General features: G+C 36.0%; 1 protein-coding gene across 1 annotated transcript in view; it reads right to left on the bottom strand.

Annotated features, from left to right (window-relative positions):
* The window catches only part of fat3b (FAT atypical cadherin 3b), a 68,745-nt gene that overhangs the window by 43,853 nt on the left and 4,495 nt on the right, over nucleotides 1–20,397 (bottom strand). The window contains exons 3-4 of the mRNA XM_081354965.1: nucleotides 7,348–7,665; nucleotides 3,954–4,015 (exon numbers count right to left, since the gene is read on the bottom strand). Coding sequence (XP_081211091.1) covers nucleotides 3,954–4,015; nucleotides 7,348–7,665 — 380 coding nt within the window. The remainder of the gene's footprint in view (nucleotides 1–3,953; nucleotides 4,016–7,347; nucleotides 7,666–20,397) is intronic.

Consider the following 20,397-nt stretch of genomic DNA (forward strand, 5'->3'; position numbering starts at 1 on the left):
AAAGCCTCTATGGACTAAATCTTTAATGGGGACCCTCCACAGTCAGCGCTGACACACTGGAGACGCTGATGCCAGGGCTGCTCTCACAAAGCAGGCACCTTGAGGCGCTAGATGTAAGATATGAACTTTGAAACTAGAAGCCTTCTGCAGAGTGAATCATCATTTAGCGAACATAGAAATCAATGGCCCTTATTCCACTCTGTCCATGTAGAGCAGGGATCACGGGGAGCCACACCCATCCCATTGATCAGCGCTACTGTACTGCCCTCATTGCCGGATCAGTAATTTAAGGGCTGCTCACCAGACTGTATGAAAATTTGCACATCTGCACGTGTTTTGGATTTAAATAAGAGTCCTTGGTCAGTATACACTGGCTTTATCCTTTCTGTCACTCATAATGCAGGTGTAGACTAGACGTTTGCTCTACTGCACCTTATTTTTATAAGAAAAAATCACATGGAAACATCATTGCCTTAAACCCAGTCCTCACTCGATACTACAACTGCTTCCCCCTTATATTCCAATGAATTCAATAGGACACTGGTAGCATCTCTCTATTTTGTTCAACAGACAAATGTGTTCCTAAAATAGATAAATAAATAAGACAGTGTGTATATCATTATCAATAAAATACTTGAAGCTATTGGAAATTAATCATTTAAACTTTTATATTCTAATCCTATGGCTCAAGTTAACACTAGTTAACAAAGTGTTGTCTGACAGATTTTCAGTAAGCAGAGGCTGTCGTCAAGGCTGCCCACTCTCGCCATTGCTATTCTCTTTGGTTATTGAACCACTGGCTGTTAACATACACAAAAGGTCCAGACTAGAGGAACATCGTATATGCAGACGATGTTCTGCTCTCTTAAATATCCTGAGACCTCTACTGATGCAATTCTTGCTGTAATTGAAAAATACAGTAATTTTTCAGGATATAAGATTAATTTGGACAAATCTCAAGCTCTGTATATGCATGCTCCCTGCGAAGCCGTTTCAAATTCCCCCTTTCATTTAGCACGTTCTGGATTTAAATATTTGTTTAAAGCCAACTATCCCCAGTTAATTACAAAAATTAATCAGAACCCATCAGATTGGTCGACGCTTCCAAATTCTTTTCTTGGCAGGATTAATGTTATAAGAATGAATATTGAACAATATATTGAACTTTCTGTTCCAAAACTTGCCATGCTACGGATTTTTTTTAAAAAGATTAATTCTTCGGTTTCAAGGTATGTTTGGAATCATAAAAAACTCAGAATCAAACTTTCGGTTTTGATGAAACCAAGGGAATTATGTGGGGTTTCGCTCCCCAATTTTCATTTATATTTTTGGTCTGCACAAGTTAAACACGTGTTAAATTGGTTTCTTAATAGATCCGATTCACGCTGGACTGGGATTGAATCTTCAAGATGCTTTCCTAGACTGTTACTCTTTGCCATTTATTCATAATATACAAAAAATTTAATCTCTGACTAATATTTTCACTGTGACTAATACTCTTTTGGACTGGAAGGATGTTAAGAAATATCTAGCTATTTCAAATAAGCTGTCTCTCAAGTCTCCTATATCGCACTCAATCCTGATCTTCCCCCACCCATACAGAATACTGGTCTTCTGACCTGGAGGTTGAGAGGAGTGTTGGAGTTTGGTCATTTATTTGATAATGGTCAATTGAGGTCATTTCAGTCATTAAGGCAGGAATCTAACCGTAATGATTTTTATCAATTTCTTCAATTACGGCACTTTTTAGAGTCACACTTAAAAGAAGGCAATATACGATTTAATCTTACTGAAATGGAAAAGCAGCTTTTCTCTTCATTTACTAAGAAGAAGATCTCTGAGTTATATACATTGCTGTCTAATGTTTGTACTTCAACTTTTGACTCTTTGAGGGTGATATGGGAAAAGGACTTTCAATTTTGGCCCACAAACAAAATTATAAATTTATTCACAGGACTTATCTAACTCCAGTTCACCTTCATAAAATGTTCCCCAATTATTCTCAATTATGTTTCAAATGCAGGGCAGACACTGATACAGCGATGCATGTGTTTTGGGATTGTGATAAAATTAAAGGTTACTGGAAGGAGATCCAAAAAAAAATTATTCAAAAGATTACTGGAAAGATGTTTGCATTGTCTCCAAGTGTAGATCTTCTGAACTGTAAAGCTGGTCTGTGCCTTGATGGTGACAAAGAAAGTGTACTGAATTTTTGTTTATATTTAGCAAGAAAATGTATATTACTACTATGGTCAACTCCTCAGATACCCTCAGTCAATATGTGGATGAGTCATGCCGCTATTCTTCTACTTCTAGAGAAACTAGCATATGATCTGCATAAAAGATCTGATGTTTTCTGACGCACTTGGTCTTCTCTGTGGAACTTTCTTGAAGATGCTCAGTGATTCTCTGTGGAACTTTCTTGAAGATGCTCAGTGACTAATGTATCCTTTTAATGTTTTTTTTTTTTGGTCTATAAAATGTCTCTGGTTTTTATTTACTCAGATATGCCCTGTTGTATTTTAAGTATTATTTCTATTTTTGTTATGATTTTATATGCATATGTATGAACATGTACATCCAAAGATTGTAAGCTAATATTTGGCTGTACGTGCTGTTATGAGATACCAGTACCACTGTTGTGTTATTGTAAAAAAAAAAAAAAAAACATAAAAAATATAATAAAAAAAGAAAAGTAATCATTTTAAATTTCTCTGCAGTTCTATCACAGTTTCAGTACACGATTTTAACATTTCATGAACTGATAAAACTGCCCTTGAGAATCAATGACAAACTGCAGGTTTTGCTCCTAAAAGGAAAGTTATTTTTAATTGTCTAGCAGTCATGTAATTCTAAACCTGTATGTTCTTATATACTTGTTCAGTATAAAAAGAAGACATTTTAATGAATAGACATAATCCTCTTTTACATACAATGATAGTTCATGGCAGCTCTCACACACACACACACACACACACACACACACACACACACACACACACACACACACACACACACACACACACACACACACACACACACACACACACACACACACACAAAAAAACACAGCAAAATATAATAAAAGTAGTATGATGTGCGCTAGATTGCTATTATCACTATTTCAGTGAATTCCCACTAAAACCTTTCCCTCAATTGGAGCTCACAAACTAAAAATTTGATAACTGCATGAGTTCTGGAATGAGTAATGTTCTGAGTAATGCAGTGTTCCATTCAACTCAGAAACAGAAAGTTGGAATTTGTAACTTCTGTCAGTTCTGTACTTTCAAAAAAGCATTTGAAGTCAGACCTCCAACTTGGAAGTATCTGATTTTTCAGAGGTGTGTGTATGAAAGCATACAAACAAAGCGACACCCAGGGAGATGGTACAACAGTTAAGGATAAACATTTCCTTTTAATGAACTAAAATGCATCAGAGAGTAAAAGTTCATATAATACCAGTCAATAAATCCTGTTTATCAAACGCTTAGAGCCAGGTGTCTAAAACACAGTAAATCATCATCTCTATTAGACCTGCAAATCAACTGCCATCCTTAAAAAAAGCGATATGCTCTACAATTTGATTGATGATAAAATAAACACTGTTTTTTTTATTATTTACTTTCTATTTATTAAACAAAATATTAAGCAGCACAACTGTTTTCATCATTGGTAATAATAAGAAATGTTTCTTGAGCAGCAAATCAGCATGTTATAATGATTTCTGAAGGATCATGTGACGCTAAAGACTGGAGTAGTGATGTTGAAAATTCAGCTTTTCAGCATCATTGCTTAAAAATGTAATAAATTACATTTTAAGATACATTAAAATGCCAATATCAAGTAGGAACATCCCATATTTTAAGTTTGAATAGAACGCAGCATTAAAAAGTTTTTTATTTTTGAATTTTTACTTCTTTAAGGTACAGTCAGATGGGAAATGTATACAGTACCTCTAGGAAGTGCTGTTCTTGTTGCTCTCTATCCAGTTTCCTTGATGTGGTAGTGATGAGTCCTGAAAAACATTTTTTTTTTAAATGACAAAACTGAATAAACAATGACTTTCATGACAATTGTGCGATGTAAGGGCTGCAACGATCAACGAGGAGAGCCGCTCCACTCGACAATGATTAATAACATGTCAGAAAGGGTGCATAAATTCACACAACATTGTTTGTTTATTTCAGGGGGAAAAAAGCAGCTCAAGAGACAAGCGTCTAACGTAAAACCCACAGATGGCATCTCGTGAATGCATTATTTTCCCAACCCCGGTGGCTGTAACTAGGCTTTAAAAACACTTCAGTACAGACAGAGCAGCAGAGATTGAGAGCAGGAAGACATTCCTGAATATGAATGCTTCCTTAAGGCACAAGACATCTGATGGAGTCTGAAGGTAAATAATTTTAAGTGGGTCTATGGGTTTGACAACAATTCCTGCTGTGTGGACATATTGACAAGCTGCAGAAAAGAGGGCTTATTTACCCACCCTCATATAGTACAAAGCCTGTGTGACTTTCCTTCTTCTGTGAATCAAAAAAACTCTGAAATTTTGAAGAATGTACAAAAACTTAACTTTCAGTCTGTTTCACATCCAGAGCTTGGAATATACAGTAGCACACATCAGCTGAATGGATAACTTCAATACTTTTTTTTCAATGTGCTTTTTCATCCTTTTTGAAGCTCGAGAGCTTCAGTCTCCATTTACTGAGAATGTCTTTTTTTGTGTTCCACAGAACAAAGTGATAAATTAAAATATATATAACCCATGCGCAAATGTATTGCAAATTTCAGCATTTTAAAGAACACTGCCACCATTTTTACTTAAAATAAATCTATTGCACATGATTTCTGAGCCAATGATTCTCAGTGAAATAGCCATGGCAACAAAGAACTCCTGATGGCACAGGTTGAATCGCACTGCTGGAATCCACAGTATTCCCTAATGTGTGCCATCCAGAGAGACTCAATTAGAGAAATTAGAGAAGCTATGAACTCACAGAGACGTTGAGGAACCAGTGGCTGTGAGGAAAGAGCAAATGATTTTTACTCTTAAGCCTCCCATTTAAATATACTGTAAAGATATTCTTGGCAGGGCATTTGTAACTAAAAGAAATTGTAAAAGATATGACTATTAGAGGCAAGCGCTCTAACTAATAATCAAACATGCACTGTCTATTTTCAGGGTGCAGTAATTGGTTGCTGGCTTAGTCACAGCACATTTGTTTTTATAAAAGAGCTCACAATGCAATTTATCTGAACACTTAAGCTGAGTTCAACAGGCAATCACAAAAAGAGAGCTAGATAAGTGGGGAGCAATTACAACGGCTTTTCCCAGCAGTGGCTGAAGCTAAAGTAGAATCTATGACTGCAGTCCAGAGGCAAACTATAAAACACTCAAGGGTTTGATACCTTTGGGTTAATTCAACTATAATTTCATTCCCTTCCAGGTTTTTTTTTTCTTTGTATATTTCATCCTTGAACACTCATACTGGTCCAAAGGCCCGCTTTCATAAAGAGTGTATGTCATGGAGAAATACAGCATTTCTTCTCTCCTCTCCACATATCAATGCATGCACACACTCACTCACATCTCATTATATATATTGAGTTAGATTTATTGAGCTTAAACCTAGTATTCCAGTGTAAATATGTGCTGCCACATGCTGCCTTGAAGGGATTTGCCGATAGTAGAATGAAAAGCTTTCCTGCTGGCACCAAACCTTGTTTAATTAATTCACCGACTACTGCTGCATACATAAGCTCCCATGACTCACTTCTTAAATGACAAGGAAAGCAGCACCGGGGTGTAATCGGCAGTGCAGAATGCACCCAGCACGCCACGGGATAAGAACTCTGCATGTGTGTTAACTCTTCACACTAGAATGTTCTGACACTGAAGCAGATTACAGCCTGTGCTTGCTCAGTTTGTTTGGTAGTACTTGTGAAAGGATCTGTGAAAGCAATAGGAGGTTTGGACTGGTGGACACTGTAATGAAATTTCAAAGGAAAATATGATCAAAGTTTCTTTTTTGCAAATTCAGAAGGAAACAAATGATTTTTTTCATGCAGTATTTCCTGTAGATTAAAAATGCAAATGAGATAAAAGGTAAATCGGATATACATACATACATGCATGTATAAATGCATACACACGTGTATGTGTTGGTCAAAAGTTAAAAAAAAAAAAAAAACATTTTTTTGAACGAAGTCTTTTATGCTCATCAAGCCTGCATTTATTTGACCAAAAATACAGAAAAAAATGCAATATTGTGAAATATTATTACAATTTAAATTTAATTTATTTCTGTGATGCAAAACTGAATTTTCAGCATCATTACTCCAGTCTTCAGTGTCACAAGATCCTTCAGAAATCATTCTAATATGCTGATATATTATCAATGTTGGAAACAGTTGTGCTGCTTAATATTTTCAGGATTCTTTGATGAATAAAATGTAAAAATCAAAACAAGCAAAAAAACACATGTATTTAAAATAAAAAAAAATTGTAACAATATACACTACCTTTCAAAAGTTTGGGGTCCGTAATTATTTTTATTTTTTTTATTTTTTGAAAGAAATTAATACTTTTATTTAGTAAGGATGTGTTAAATTGATTAAAAAAAGTGATAGTAAAGATTTATATTGTTAGAAAAGATTTCTATTTTGAATAAATGCTGTTCTTTTAAACTTTGTATTCATTAAAGAATCCTAAAAAGTATCACAGGTTCCAAAAAAATATTAAGCAGCACAACTGTTTCCAACATTGATAATAAGTGAGTCAAATCAGCATATTAGAATGATTTCTGAAGGATCATGTTACACTAAAGACTGGATTAATGATGCTGATTAAAACCATTTTTTAAAATGATAATATTTCATAATATTACAGTTTTTTTGCTGTAACAAATATACAACATTTTTATGTTTATATTTAAAAAAAATTAAATGGCACATTTATGCAGTATAATCTTACAAATATTACTATTTTTTATTTCTATAATAAAAATGTAAATTACATAAAATGTAATTTGCATAATATGCAGGATAATTGTATAGATCACTTAATTACTAAATGTGTTAATTTAGTGATTACTTCAAATAAACAATAAATAATTAATGTATATATTATAAATAATGATTCTAATGATATATGATTCTCTGCAAACATTGATATATGCAATTAACTGCGATTAATGTACTTAATTTAGCTATAATTCATTTAATTAAAATTGAGTCAATTTGAAGCCCCAGTTATACAATGAAAAGTATACGAATTTATGGGATTTTTTTTTGTTCGTTTCTTCATAGGGAAAAAACCTGTGTTGGAATCCATGGAATCTACCTTACCTGTGTTGGAATCTATGGAAAAGAAGTTCTGAGGATTTCCGGCAGTGATGCGATACATGAGACGGCTATCTGAAGCGGAAACGTCAGGGTCCCGGGCTTGGATACGGACAACAGGCACATCTTTGGGAGAGTTCTCCATGACGTACGGGTGGTAGATGGATTCAGAGGTCAAAGGTGCATTATCATTCACATCCTCCACCTGGATAAACACCTCAATAGAGGCAGAGAGCGGCACCACACCTCGGTCTGTCGCATATACCGTTAGCCAGTAGGAATCCTGAGTCTCGCAATCTAGGGTGCCAGTGGTGTAAATCATTCCTGTAAGAACAGTGGAAAAACATATTTAATATCGATCACCTTTTTTATGAATTCAACAAGAACTACTTCACACAGTTTTTTGAGCTTTTATGACAAATTCTTTTTATGGCACATCAACTGCTATCAGTACTCTAGCCTGAGTGAGCTGGGAACATTCACTTATTTTTCAAGCTATCCATAACTTGGTTTGTGATTCAGCTACATATCAAAAGCATCCGACCCTACCATGAGTCAAACTTTGGTGTCAAACTTTATTAAACTGTAATGTGCCCAACATTTTGAGGAGATTAGAGTCAGACTGAAAGATTAATGTTTTTAGAGGCACTCCCAGAAACCAAAGTCAGTTCAGCAGAGTGTTTCAATTCCAGAGCTGGTGTGGTGTGTTCTGCCTAAAAGTGTAATTTCTCTTCAGATTTTCTCTGGGGAAATTTACTCAACTGTCAACGATACCTGAGACCAACCTAAAGCAATTCAGAGATTTTTTTTTTTTTTTATTTGGCAAGAGCTTCATTCTCTTACTACAGTCCATTGCCTACAACTAAATTGTGAAAATATTAGATGCATATAAAAGTATCTGCAATAAATTATTCAATTTGGCAATGAGCTACACAGAAATCACTGGTATCAGGGTCACTGGGGCTAGCATAAAGGTATGACAGTAACTATGATTTACAGTCTTTCTCCATGTTGTGTGAATGCAGTTCCTTTAATTTAATTTCCTGTAGATTAAAAATGTAAATTATTTATGCAGTATATAAGGGCTTTCAATTTAATGTGTTAATTTAGTGATTCATTCAAAAAAAAGTGCTTTAGATGTTTAATTATCAACGCTTTAAATTATCCTCAGAATTTCTCAGCAAATATTGATATATGTAATTGACTAATTTCCCTAATTTAGCTGTAATTTAATAAATATTTTTTTTAATCAATTCACAGGCCCTTTTATATAATGTAAAACATACGATTTTAAGGGTTTTGTTTGTTTGTTTCTTTATAAAAAAAAAAGGGGAAAAAAATCAATGCGAGTTTCTTTTTCCAGGGCAATTACAAAAAAGTTCAATAGCCTAGATTTTAAGGTATGCAGGTGTAAAGAAAATTTATAAAGTCATTTACTGGTCTTCTCTATATAACATTGTGTCAGTCTGTTTACACTTTAGGTGTAATGCAGTTACACTTTGTAGGGGACATGCTTGCTGAGGAGACAGATTTGAGGCTGGTGGTGTCCAATCCAAACTGACATCTTGGACATACCACTAACTTTAGATGGGCTGGGAATCCCACCGCAGGGTACAACCGCTCCACTCAGAGACTGTATGACCTTCAGGTCTTCAGCATAGCACATCTAATCACTCCTGACCAAAGTGCTGGCTCTGCCATTCTATGATTAGGAGCACTTCGACATTGCATCACGGGCACATGAAAATACGATCACTGATAGGAAGGGGCATCACTGACAGAATGACCCATTTCATGGCTGTGCTATGCAATGCGATGAGTCGATTGGTCAACCATGGCACAGAACAAAACCACTCATGCGCAAAGTGATTCAGCCGAGGGGATTCTGACCCTCACAGTCACTGGGAGCTGGAAAAATAGCAGAACTCACACAGCAAGTAGGTCCCTGATATACTTACTAAAACCTTAAAAGCATTTAAAAGTAGGACACCCAAGGGGACAAAGACACAAAGGATACAGGGACATCTGAAGCTGACTGAATGGTTTGTCAGTGAGCTAACACAGTGCGACAGGTCAGTATGCCTAAAGGAAATCTGCTATATTCACAATACACACCTTCAAAGAAAACAAAGCCAGTTCCCCTTATAAAACTTCTCAGTCAACCTTTTAAACAGAGAAAAAGACCACATAAAATATAGATGGAGCAGACGAACATTATCTTAAAAAGTACTTTGGACTCATTCACTAATAACTTCATACAATTTGCATATTTGTGTGTGCGAGAAAAAAAATAGATCTCATGCAAAATATCAATATTGGAGTACTGAAATGTGTGCCATTCTCAAAACAAGTTTAAAACAGTTTTATTAAAAATTATTGTTGGTTTAACTTTAAAAAGTAAGCAAACTTGTTGCCTTAAAATTGAGTTCATTGAAACTAAACATTTGAGTTAATACAAAGAAAGAGATTGGTTTAATCAATAGAAACTCAAAATAGTATGGATCAATAGAAACTCAAAATAGTATGGTGTCTGAAAAACATCAGCGAATCTAAGTTGATTTTACAAAAGAAAAAGAAAAACTTGTATCATGATTTCTGCATGTTTGCATGCAGATTTTACGAGAGTCATAAATTAAGCCCATCCTGAATTTAGTAAAGCATAGCATATACCAGAAATAGTAAGAGGGGTGTGTTATGCAACTCCAAATTCTGCCTAATATATTATGTCTGCATGGAGTCCCAGATATTCTAATAATTTACATGTAAAAATAATAATTGAAATTAACCTTTTATTCACCCTTCAGTCCGTTGACTAATCAAAACCATCAGAAATAAATTATTAAAACTTTTTAGGACATACATAATGTATATAAAGACTTTTAGGACAAGCCCTGTAACATCTGCAGCAGAGGGTTGTTCCATAAAACAATATTAGAATACAAGCCAGGCTTATTTTGGTTAGTCAGATTGTAGGTTTATTCTGTTTCATAAAGCAAACTTAAAATAGTTCAAACTCAGTTACTCTGGCAACGTATGCTGGGAAACTAACCTGGTCCAGGCTAACTGTCAGGCTAAGCCTGAGTTGTTACACCGTTCCTCTAACACTGACCATCAGGAACACAATGATATTACCACTGACACTCTCTCATACCATTATTTTATTACTTTATCAACCACTACACGTCCAAAAATAAATATACAGTATACATCTACAATGATAAATGAGACAATATAGACATACAAACGTGTTCAATTATATTGTACATAAAATGTTTATGTTAAAGTTGTTAAAAATACATAATACATAAATACATAAAAATACACTTAGGCCTACTTTTAGGTTTAAAATTAAGCAATAAGCCCCGCAAAGCCGTGTTTTACAATGGATTTAGAACAGCTAAGGGGCATTGTTAGGCAAGACGCGGAGCGGAGAAAAAAGGAATAAAAGACAAAAAAATATATATATATATAAATAAATATTAATAAAAATTAAACATTCATATATTTATATCAAACTCTTATAATGACACATACACTCACCTAAAGGATTATTAGGAACACCATACAAATACTGTGTTTGACCCCCTTTCGCCTTCAGAACTGCCTTAATTCTACGTGGCATTGATTCAACAAGGTGCTGAAAGCATTCTTTAGAAATGTTGGCCCATATTGATAGGATAGCATCTTGCAGTTGATGGAGATTTGTGGGATGCACATCCAGGGCACGAAGCTCCCGTTCCACCACATCCCAAAGATGCTCTATTGGGTTAAGATCTGGTGACTGTGGGGGACATTTTAGTACAGTGAATTAATTGTCATGTTAAAGAAACTAATTTGAAATGATTCAAGCTTTGTGACATGGTGCATTATCCTGCTGGAAGTAGCCATCAGAGGATGGGTACATGGTGGTCATAAAGGGATGGACATGGTCAGAAACAATGCTCAGGTAGGCCGTGGCATTTAAACGATGCCCAATTGGCACTAAGGGGCCTAAACTGTGCCAAGAAAACATCCCCCACACCATTACACCACCACCACCACCAGCCTGCACAGTGGTAACAAGGCCTGATGGATCCATGTTCTCATTCTGTTTACGCCAAATTCTGACTCTACCATCTGAATGTCTCAACAGAAATCGAGACCCATCAGACCAGGCAACATTTATCCAGTCTTCAACTGTCCAATTTTGGTGTGCTCATGCAAACTGTAGCCTCTTTTTCCTATTTGTAGTGGAGATGAGTGGTACCCGGTGGGGTCTTCTGCTGTTGTAGCCCATCCGCCTCAAGGTTGTGCGTGTTGTGGCTTCACAAATGCTTTGCTGCATACATCGGATGTAACGAGTGGTTATTTCAGTCAAAGTTGCTCTTCTATCAGCTTGAATCAGTCGGCCCATTCTCCTCTGACCTCTAGCATCAACAAGGCATTTTCGCCCACAGGACTGCCGCATATTGGATGTTTTTCCCTTTTCACACCATTCTTTGTAAACCCTGGAAATGGTTGTGCGTGAAAATCCCAGTAACTGAGGAGATTGTGAAATACTCAGACCGGCCCGTCTGGCACCAACAACCATGCCACGCTCAAAATTGCTTAAATCACCTTTCTTTCCCATTCTGACATTCAGTTTGGAGTTCAGGAGATTGTCTTGACCAGGACCACACCCCTAAATGCATTGAAGCAACTGCCATGTGATTGGTTGATTAGATAATTGCATTAATGAGAAATTGAACAGGTGTTCCTAATAATCCTTTAGGTGAGTGTAATTCCTAATAAGTTATTCAAGTAATATTATTTTAATATCAAATAATAACAATATTAAATAAGTAAATAAATAAAATAAATAACGAGAATTAGAAGGGTGGGGGGGGGGTGTTTATAAAAATGATAATTCATGAAATATGTATTCCTTTATTTTATAGAAAATTCTTTTATAGAATATGATTTTAGATATGCCCATATCTTTTCAAAATGTATACTTTTGCTCTTAATTTCATGCTATCCTCTCCATGGTGCATAAACTAAATCTAACCAATCATTTAAAACTGGGTATTCTTGCTTTCTCCAATTTTTTTTTTTTTTTTATTGCTGTTAAAGCTGTAATGCTCAGCATTCTAAATAAGTATAACTCATCTTTATTAAATAGCATAGGTCATATACCCATTTTGTATCTTTATTAGGGGTTCAAGCACGAAGTGCTGAAACCCTATTGTAATTGTCCTGATTTTTATTATTATTTTTCTTCTGCCGTAAAACGCATCGTGCAGCCCAAACCGTAAGAGCTGGAACCTTGAAACTTTGCCAGATGGTAGTACAAAAATCGAGGAGAGGTTATCAAATTATGACCCCGATTGGCCCATAGGTGGCGCTATAGCAACCAAAAGCGCGAAACTGCTCAGAACTCCTAGACCGTATGTCGTAGACTCAAGTGTCTTATATCATTGGAAAGCTGGACGCCTGACGAACAAAACGTATATCTCCGATTTCATTTCCGCCATGATAGATTTTCCGCCATTTTGAATTTTGTCAAAAACCTACTTTTGCGAACTAGTCCCTGGTTTTTCACCCGATCGGAACCAAACCAGTGCAGAAATGTTCTCTAGAAACTGAAGATCAATAATTATCGAAAAAAAGTCGAAATTTCGATTCACGGACGCTAAGGGGCGCCAAAACGTACGTTGTGGGAGGGGCCTATTTTACTAAAATGGCTATAACTCCAGAAGTAAATGAGGTATCTTCACCAAACTCGGTACACATATGTATGACCTCAATATGAGGTAACAGTAAAAAAATCGCGGCGATTTGCCACATGGTGGCGCTATAATATGAAAAAAACATAAAACAGGCTTTAACCACCTGACCGTTAGTCCGATTGACTTGAAAATTGGTATGCCGTGTCTTGGTCCAAGGTGTCATGTATGTGTATGAGGACATTGGCGTATCTAAAAAAACATGGCCGCCATCGGCCAATGAAGTTTGAGCACCTATTAGACAAGGTTAACGGAGGCCGATCGGAACGAAACTCGGTGGGCATGTTCTACTCATGGCCCTAGAGGTCTGTAAGAGTTTTGAAAGAAATCGGCCACTAGTTGGCGCTAACGAGATTTATGGCTCTGTAATCACGTGGTGTTACACTTATTGTCACAAAATGGATACCATTTGATAGATCTCCTCTTGTTGAACAACTTTGCCTCAAGAACCATTGCTGTCAATCAAACCGTTCATTAAATATTCGTAATTATGTTAAAAACCTACTTTTGCGAACTAGTCCTAGGTTTTTCGCCCGATCGGAACCAAACCAGTCTAGGACAATTCTATGGACTCTCTAGGTCAATAATTATCAAAAAAAAGTTGAACTTTTGCATTTTTCGCATGGCTAACAGGGTCATTTAGAAAATGGGCGTGGTAAAATGCACTCAAAAGCCTATAAATCCTAAACGAAAACTCAGAACTTCACGAAAATTGATGAGCATATGTGTCATAACCTGCTTAAGAAGCATGGAAAATTTTATGGAGAGCGGACCATAGTTGGCGCTATAACTGTTAAAACGCTTTAAAACCATATATTTCCTATGGTAAATTGCCTGTATTTGCTGTAAATGGTGTCTTCTATCTTTTATCATATAATGTTCATATCATAATGTTCAAAACCAGTGCAGCACAATTCTCTGAACTCTCTAGATCAATAATTATCAGAAAAAAAGTTTAACTTCTTCAAAAGGTGATTTTATATGAATATAATGACATATTAAGCCAATAAGTGGTATTTTACTGCCCCCTGCTGTCATTTCATCATACTACTCCCTAATATTGTTATAAAATTCATATTTAGACTTTATAAAATCATTATTTTAACATTTACAATCACATTTTGTCAAAACTCATCTATTGAGTATTACTATTGACAATTGTGTTACACTGAGATATGGAAATGGACGAAAGTAAATGAATGAAATGAAACGAAAGTATAACGGCATTTAAGCCACGCCCCCGAATACAAATTCATTCATAACTCGAAAACGGAAAGTCGTTGCGCGCTCAAATTTTGATGGTGAGGACCTCTCCGGGCTCTTGATCGAAACGTGTCGTCGCGGGCCTCGGGAGCGCGCCCCCCGCGCATCGCGAATCCGCGGGACCCCCGATTTTGAACGGCCATTACTCCCGACCCAGACCACCCCGAACATTGTGTGAGAGCTCGTTGGAAAGGGCGCGTCCTTGGCTAGCTTCGATTCAAATGTGGTGTTATTTGCCCTGGGCATTCCAGAGATAATAGCCCGAACAGATATGCCTTATAACAGTCATAACTCCCAGCCCCAATCGCCCAAAAACACCTTGATGGTCTCATTCAACAGGGCTCCTCAAGCACTATCTATGCTCTGAGTTTCAGAATTTTTCGCCTTTTGGTTCCTGAGATATAAGTAAAAAAACAAATTCCCATTCATTCATTCAAACACTTCAACTGTAAAATGTAAGCTATAATACCACTGTTGTCCACTAGAGGGAGCAGCAGGATTACGCATGATCTTTTAATTCGCTTCAGTATTGGGAAATAAACAAATGCTTTAAGAAGCAATCTTTTTTATTATGATGTTTTTTTTTTTATTATGATATTTGTATATATTTTATTTTTTTATTATGATTATGAACGGTTTGATTGACATTAGTGATTCTTGAGGCAAAGTTGTTCAAGATGAGGAGATGAAGATATTTTCACAATATCACATCCTAAAAACATTGAAAACATATTTGTCTTTGTGTGTGTGTGTGTGTGTGTGTGTGTGTGTGTGTGTGTGTGTGTGTGTGTGTGTGTGTGTGTGTGTGTGTGTGTGTGTGTGTGTGTGTGTGTGTGGATGTGTTTGTGTCTGTGTGTGTGTCTGTGTGTGTAAGCATGCTTAATGGAAAGAACATGGAGAAACTGCTTTGTTTTACTGGTGGATAAAAAAGTCTTTCAAATGAAAGTGAGTCAATTAGTGGTCTTCTACTATGGAAGCAGGACATTCTACTTAATAAAATATTTTCATCTGTGCTTTTGCATTAGTTTTTGGACTATATAAAATTACTTGCATGAAAATCACCTATTATAACACAGTCATGTTTTGTCAAAGTTTATCACTTCATTTTTACTGAGTTCTCAGTTTGAACAATTCTGCCTCTCAGTAATTAATTTGAAATCTGAAAATGGTATTATACAGAGGAGATTTGCAATTATCATTTTGTTACCTATCTTTTATTTTAAATATCTACATCTACAACAAAATGTGTGTGCATGTGTGTGTTCAAGCATGGTTAGTGTATTAAGTATTATTGTTTAAGTATTATTGTTTTCATTTACATTTTAACCACCAGAAGAAGAACACTCATTGGTTCATTCTGCTCACTAAAATATTATTTTTCATTTTTTTTTGAAATTTTTCAATATTTTCCATTTGAAATATTGTTTAAACTTAATAAAATCATTAAAATAACATTTCAAATAATATTTTGTCTGTTTATAAATCCCACAGACTCACATTGGCTGCAATACTAATGTTTTTGTAAAACACAGACCTGATAGTCTAATCTGTGTGTATTGTGCATATATTATTGATATTATTACTATTGCAAATCATGTTATTGTAACTCATATCTTAATAGAATATTATTTGTAATTTTAATTCTTTATTTCTTAATTGTTTTTTTATGATTACTACAGATATTATCACCAAAGATATCAACTAAACCTTCACTTTTAGTATTGACACGCTGCACACACAGCACAATCACACACTCACTAATGCATTCAAATAAATGTAATCTTATTGTGCTACTTTATTTGTACATGATTAGAATGAACAGAAATCTAAGAATATTTTTCTTCTTTTGTTAAAGCCATTTCAGACTCCAAGTAAGCATTATATTACTAATCATCTATTTTAAAGGTGCCATACAATTGAAAACTGTATTTATCTTGGCATAGTTGAATGATAAGAGTTCTGGACATGGAACTGACATACCGTGAGCCTCAAACACCATTGTTTCCTCCTTCATGTGTAAATCTCTTGTTTGCAAAAGACCGCTGAAAAATGAGTGAATCCCACCATAACACCGACTGTGACGTTGGAGTCAGGATCATTAATATTTATACCCCCCAAATTTGCATTTTCCAGTCCATGTTCTAGGCCAGGCAGTGTTAATGTGGACCTGCACAGCCGAATCATCAGAAGATCTGCAGGTATTGTGAAGAAGCAAGCAAGGACAATAGTGAAAATGGCAGATCATGGATATAAATGTTATGTCTGAGGCTGTGCTGCGGATTTGAGAACTTTTCATTCCCTTCCCACAAAAGAGAACTGTCAACAGGCATGGTTGATGTTTACAACAGGATACCTCACCATTTTAATTCAAAGCTGTTAGTTTACTCTTAACGGAGGCCGATCAGAACGAAACTCGGTGGGCATGTTCGATTCGTGGCCCTAGAGGTCTGTAAGAATTTTGAAAAATCAGCCACTAGTTGACGCTAACAGGTTTTACGGCTATGTAATCACGTGATGCATATCATTTGATAGATCTCCTCATACTGAACAACTTTGCCTCAAGAACTACTACTGTCAATCAATTTGTTCATTAAATACTTGCGATTATGTTAAAAACCTACTTTTGCAAACTAGTCCTAGGTTTTCGCCCGATCGGAAATATACCAGTGCAGTACAATTCTCTGGAAGCTCTAGATTATTAATTATATAAAAAACTTTAACTTTACCCATTGGGTAGCCATAACAGGATCATTTAGAAAATGGGTATGGCAAAAAACACTCAAAAGCCTGTAAATCCTAAACAAAAACTCAGACAACTCACTAAACTGCCTTATGTGCTTAAAGACCCTAAATGCTTGAACCCCGCTAAATGCTGCTTGCAGCTTTAATTATATTTGGTTTCTTGAAAAAGTTCTTCCCTGAATTACTTGTTCATTTTTATTATTATTATTTTACAAGAATAAAATATGAGTGCAATGAGCTAAGTTCACCGCAAATTATCCAACATCCAAAATATAAATTATTATAGTTAGAAGATATTTCTGGTGTTATAAAATATCCCATATTAATTTTCCAAGCAAAATGTATATTTTAATCAGAATTATTGCACTCCTATTTGGCGAGCATGCGTGCAGCAGCGCTCGTTCAATGTGAAGTTTAGCAGCAAAACGGAAATATTTGCACGACTTTCTAACATTTACGGATGGAGAATATACCTGTGAAATGTAAGTTTTGCACTGAGGAAAACACCCTGTCTCAAACGCATAAAACAGCACAAAATATATGCTGTTTGATGATGGATCGATTTGATCTGCGATCGACCTCTAGGGCTGCTTAAGAAACACTTGCACACACAATTATCTAGACCATATAAACCTGGATCAAATTAGTGGGATTGCGTGAACTTTAATTACCTTATGAAATCGCTTTAGCCTCAACTTATTTGTTTGGTTAATTCAAGTCAGGTGTTGGAGTTTAATCCCCGCTTTTCTAAGCGGCCTTTATGGAACAACCCTCAGGTTACCAAGCTAAAAGATTTGTTTATGACAAGTTGTCATAAGCAAAAGTCAACACTTAAATAAGCATTTTGAGCTATTTAATCCCAGACAGAAGAATGAAAAATGTGCCAATTCATCTAGATGTTTCCAGCTAAAGTTAAATTGATAGATGGAGAGAAGGTTCACTAATGAGCCGTTTCTTCCTTTAAGCATGCTAGATTTGTTACTGCAATACAAGTAAATTGGGGTGCAGTTCAGCCTGAAATTCATCTTATTACATCCACGTCTTGCAACTCAGGGAATATAGGAAACATATAGTCCTAAAATAGCTAGCGTTTTCTAGGAGTAAACAACCTTTGAAATTTGCGAAGATGTTAAAAACGTATTTGAAATTTGCTTTTAAGTATTCACAAAACCCTTGACATGAGATAACTATTTAACCTCAGTGAGTGACAGTGTGGAAAGTTCATTGATATGATATCATTTCACATTCCACACTTTTATCATGTTCAAAAACCTTTCAGCCAAACTGCTGTAAAATTTATGTCACACAAGCAAATAATGCTCACGCGTATACAGCGCTCTGCTTCTATACATTCATACACTGTTAAACAACATCAGTCGAGTCAGAAATATGACAGATGGCATAAAAAAAAGACACAAAGTTTCAGTGCTGTCTGGATCAGCACTCTATAGACTCAGACATATTTTCCAGAGTTTTGATTCAAAGACTCTAGCTTTGATGCTGAGAATGTTTTGATGGATTCCCACAGGTTCTGATGCTGAGGATCAGAAATTCAACAAAACACAAGGCCTGTCCCAGCTCAAATTAAAGAGACACAGATTTACACTAAGTGCCTGATTTTGTAAAACATTTGAACACGAGATGCTAATTTGCTGTCGCAAAAGCGACTAGAGCAATGCAAATGATTTGACACGATGCAATTGACTTTCAGCTGATTGTGAATCTCAAACCACATATCATGTCATTGAAAACAGCACTAAATCCATCTGCTTCTTTTGCTTTACAAGCCATTGCTTTTAGCATTCATCATTATTCATGAAAGTAAACCAACAGGTGTGTATTATAAACATCAAGGGCTGCATATGGAGCTAGAAGGCAGAAAATCGCTGCCGTGTCCTTCAACTAACAGACTTAAAAGGATGATTATGTATTAAAGAGGTCCTAATTATCCTCTATAGCTAGTACTCGCAAATTACAGAAATAATAATTTCAAATGCAAAACAATGCTATTGCTATGCAAAAATTGACGCACATGCTATTTATTTTGATAGCAGATGTTTTGCTGCAAATAAGATGGTAGCCTTGATGAAATTTCATATTATTCATACCATTTGCTGTCACCATTTTAATTTCAAATTCCCTGAAAAAAAATATAGTTCATATTTTAAGATGTAAACAATAAAATATTCATAACTTGTCAGAATTTAGAACATAATCAGGCAGAACTTAGCCATCAAGTCATCCTTAATGCCTACAAACAAGATCAAGTGCATTTCTTTTCATGTAAGGTATCTTCAATTATCAGGAGTTCACAAGCATCGCAACTAAACATGCTGAAAAAGCATTTTTCTCTTTCAACATAAATCTTTTCCCTTTCCCTCTCATTCAAAGATTTGCATCTTTGTTACGGTGAGAGAGACGTTTCCTTTGTATGCCAAGCAGGCATTAAAAGGAAAACCCTTGATATCTCCCCTGAATTACAATCAAAGTTCAAGAAGTCTGTAAGAGGAAGTGGGCTTGTGGTAAAGATCCTCAACTCCCATACGCTCCAAAAATATGTTATCTTTCAAAAAGCTAAACAGAATACTTCAGTCTTGTGCAGTGTTTGGGGATGTGCAGCACAATCGGTCCTTTGCGCAGGTGTCTAAGAGATTTTGACATAACCTGACTCTGGAGAAAAAGAGGCCAAATCTCAGAGGCAAATTAGAGCTGAACTTGTTTCTCGACAGGCGTCTGAGTGAGAGTGCACTCTGATTTATTTCCCAAAGTGTGGGCAGGAATACCAATGCCTGCTCAAAGCAGCAGAGTGCTCTGCCGATAAGGCCTTCATAAATCCCACCAGCCTTTTTAGTTCACTTTCGCATCTGCGCAAAGAGACTTCCTAAATCGGAATCACTCAACATACAAACTATGAACTTCAACACGACACATCTCGTCTGGCGACCAAGATCAAGTGGGTTTGATTTCTGCTCATTTGGAAGTGTATTGCATGAACTGCCCATTTTCAATCATCTTAAACATCTAGTGACAATGTCAAGGACTCATAACACACCATGCAACATGGCAGCTAAATAAATGTTGGTAGGCGGATATGTGGCAGGTGTGCTGAGCCAATGCCACTGTCCTTCCTTGTCCCAGAAGTTTTACTTTGAAGATAAAAGACAACTCTTGTTCTCATGTATCCGCTTCCCCTACAACTTGTCTTTTGCTGCTGGTAGGGCATTCAATTCTCTGTGGAAAATCCATGCTCATTTGAGGTTCTGGCACAATTGTGCACCACTCGCTTACTTTAAACAGGGGCCTGATT

Source organism: Scardinius erythrophthalmus (genome assembly GCF_964197995.2).
Source record: "Scardinius erythrophthalmus genome assembly, chromosome: 23".
Classification (NCBI taxonomy): domain Eukaryota; kingdom Metazoa; phylum Chordata; class Actinopteri; order Cypriniformes; family Leuciscidae; genus Scardinius; species Scardinius erythrophthalmus.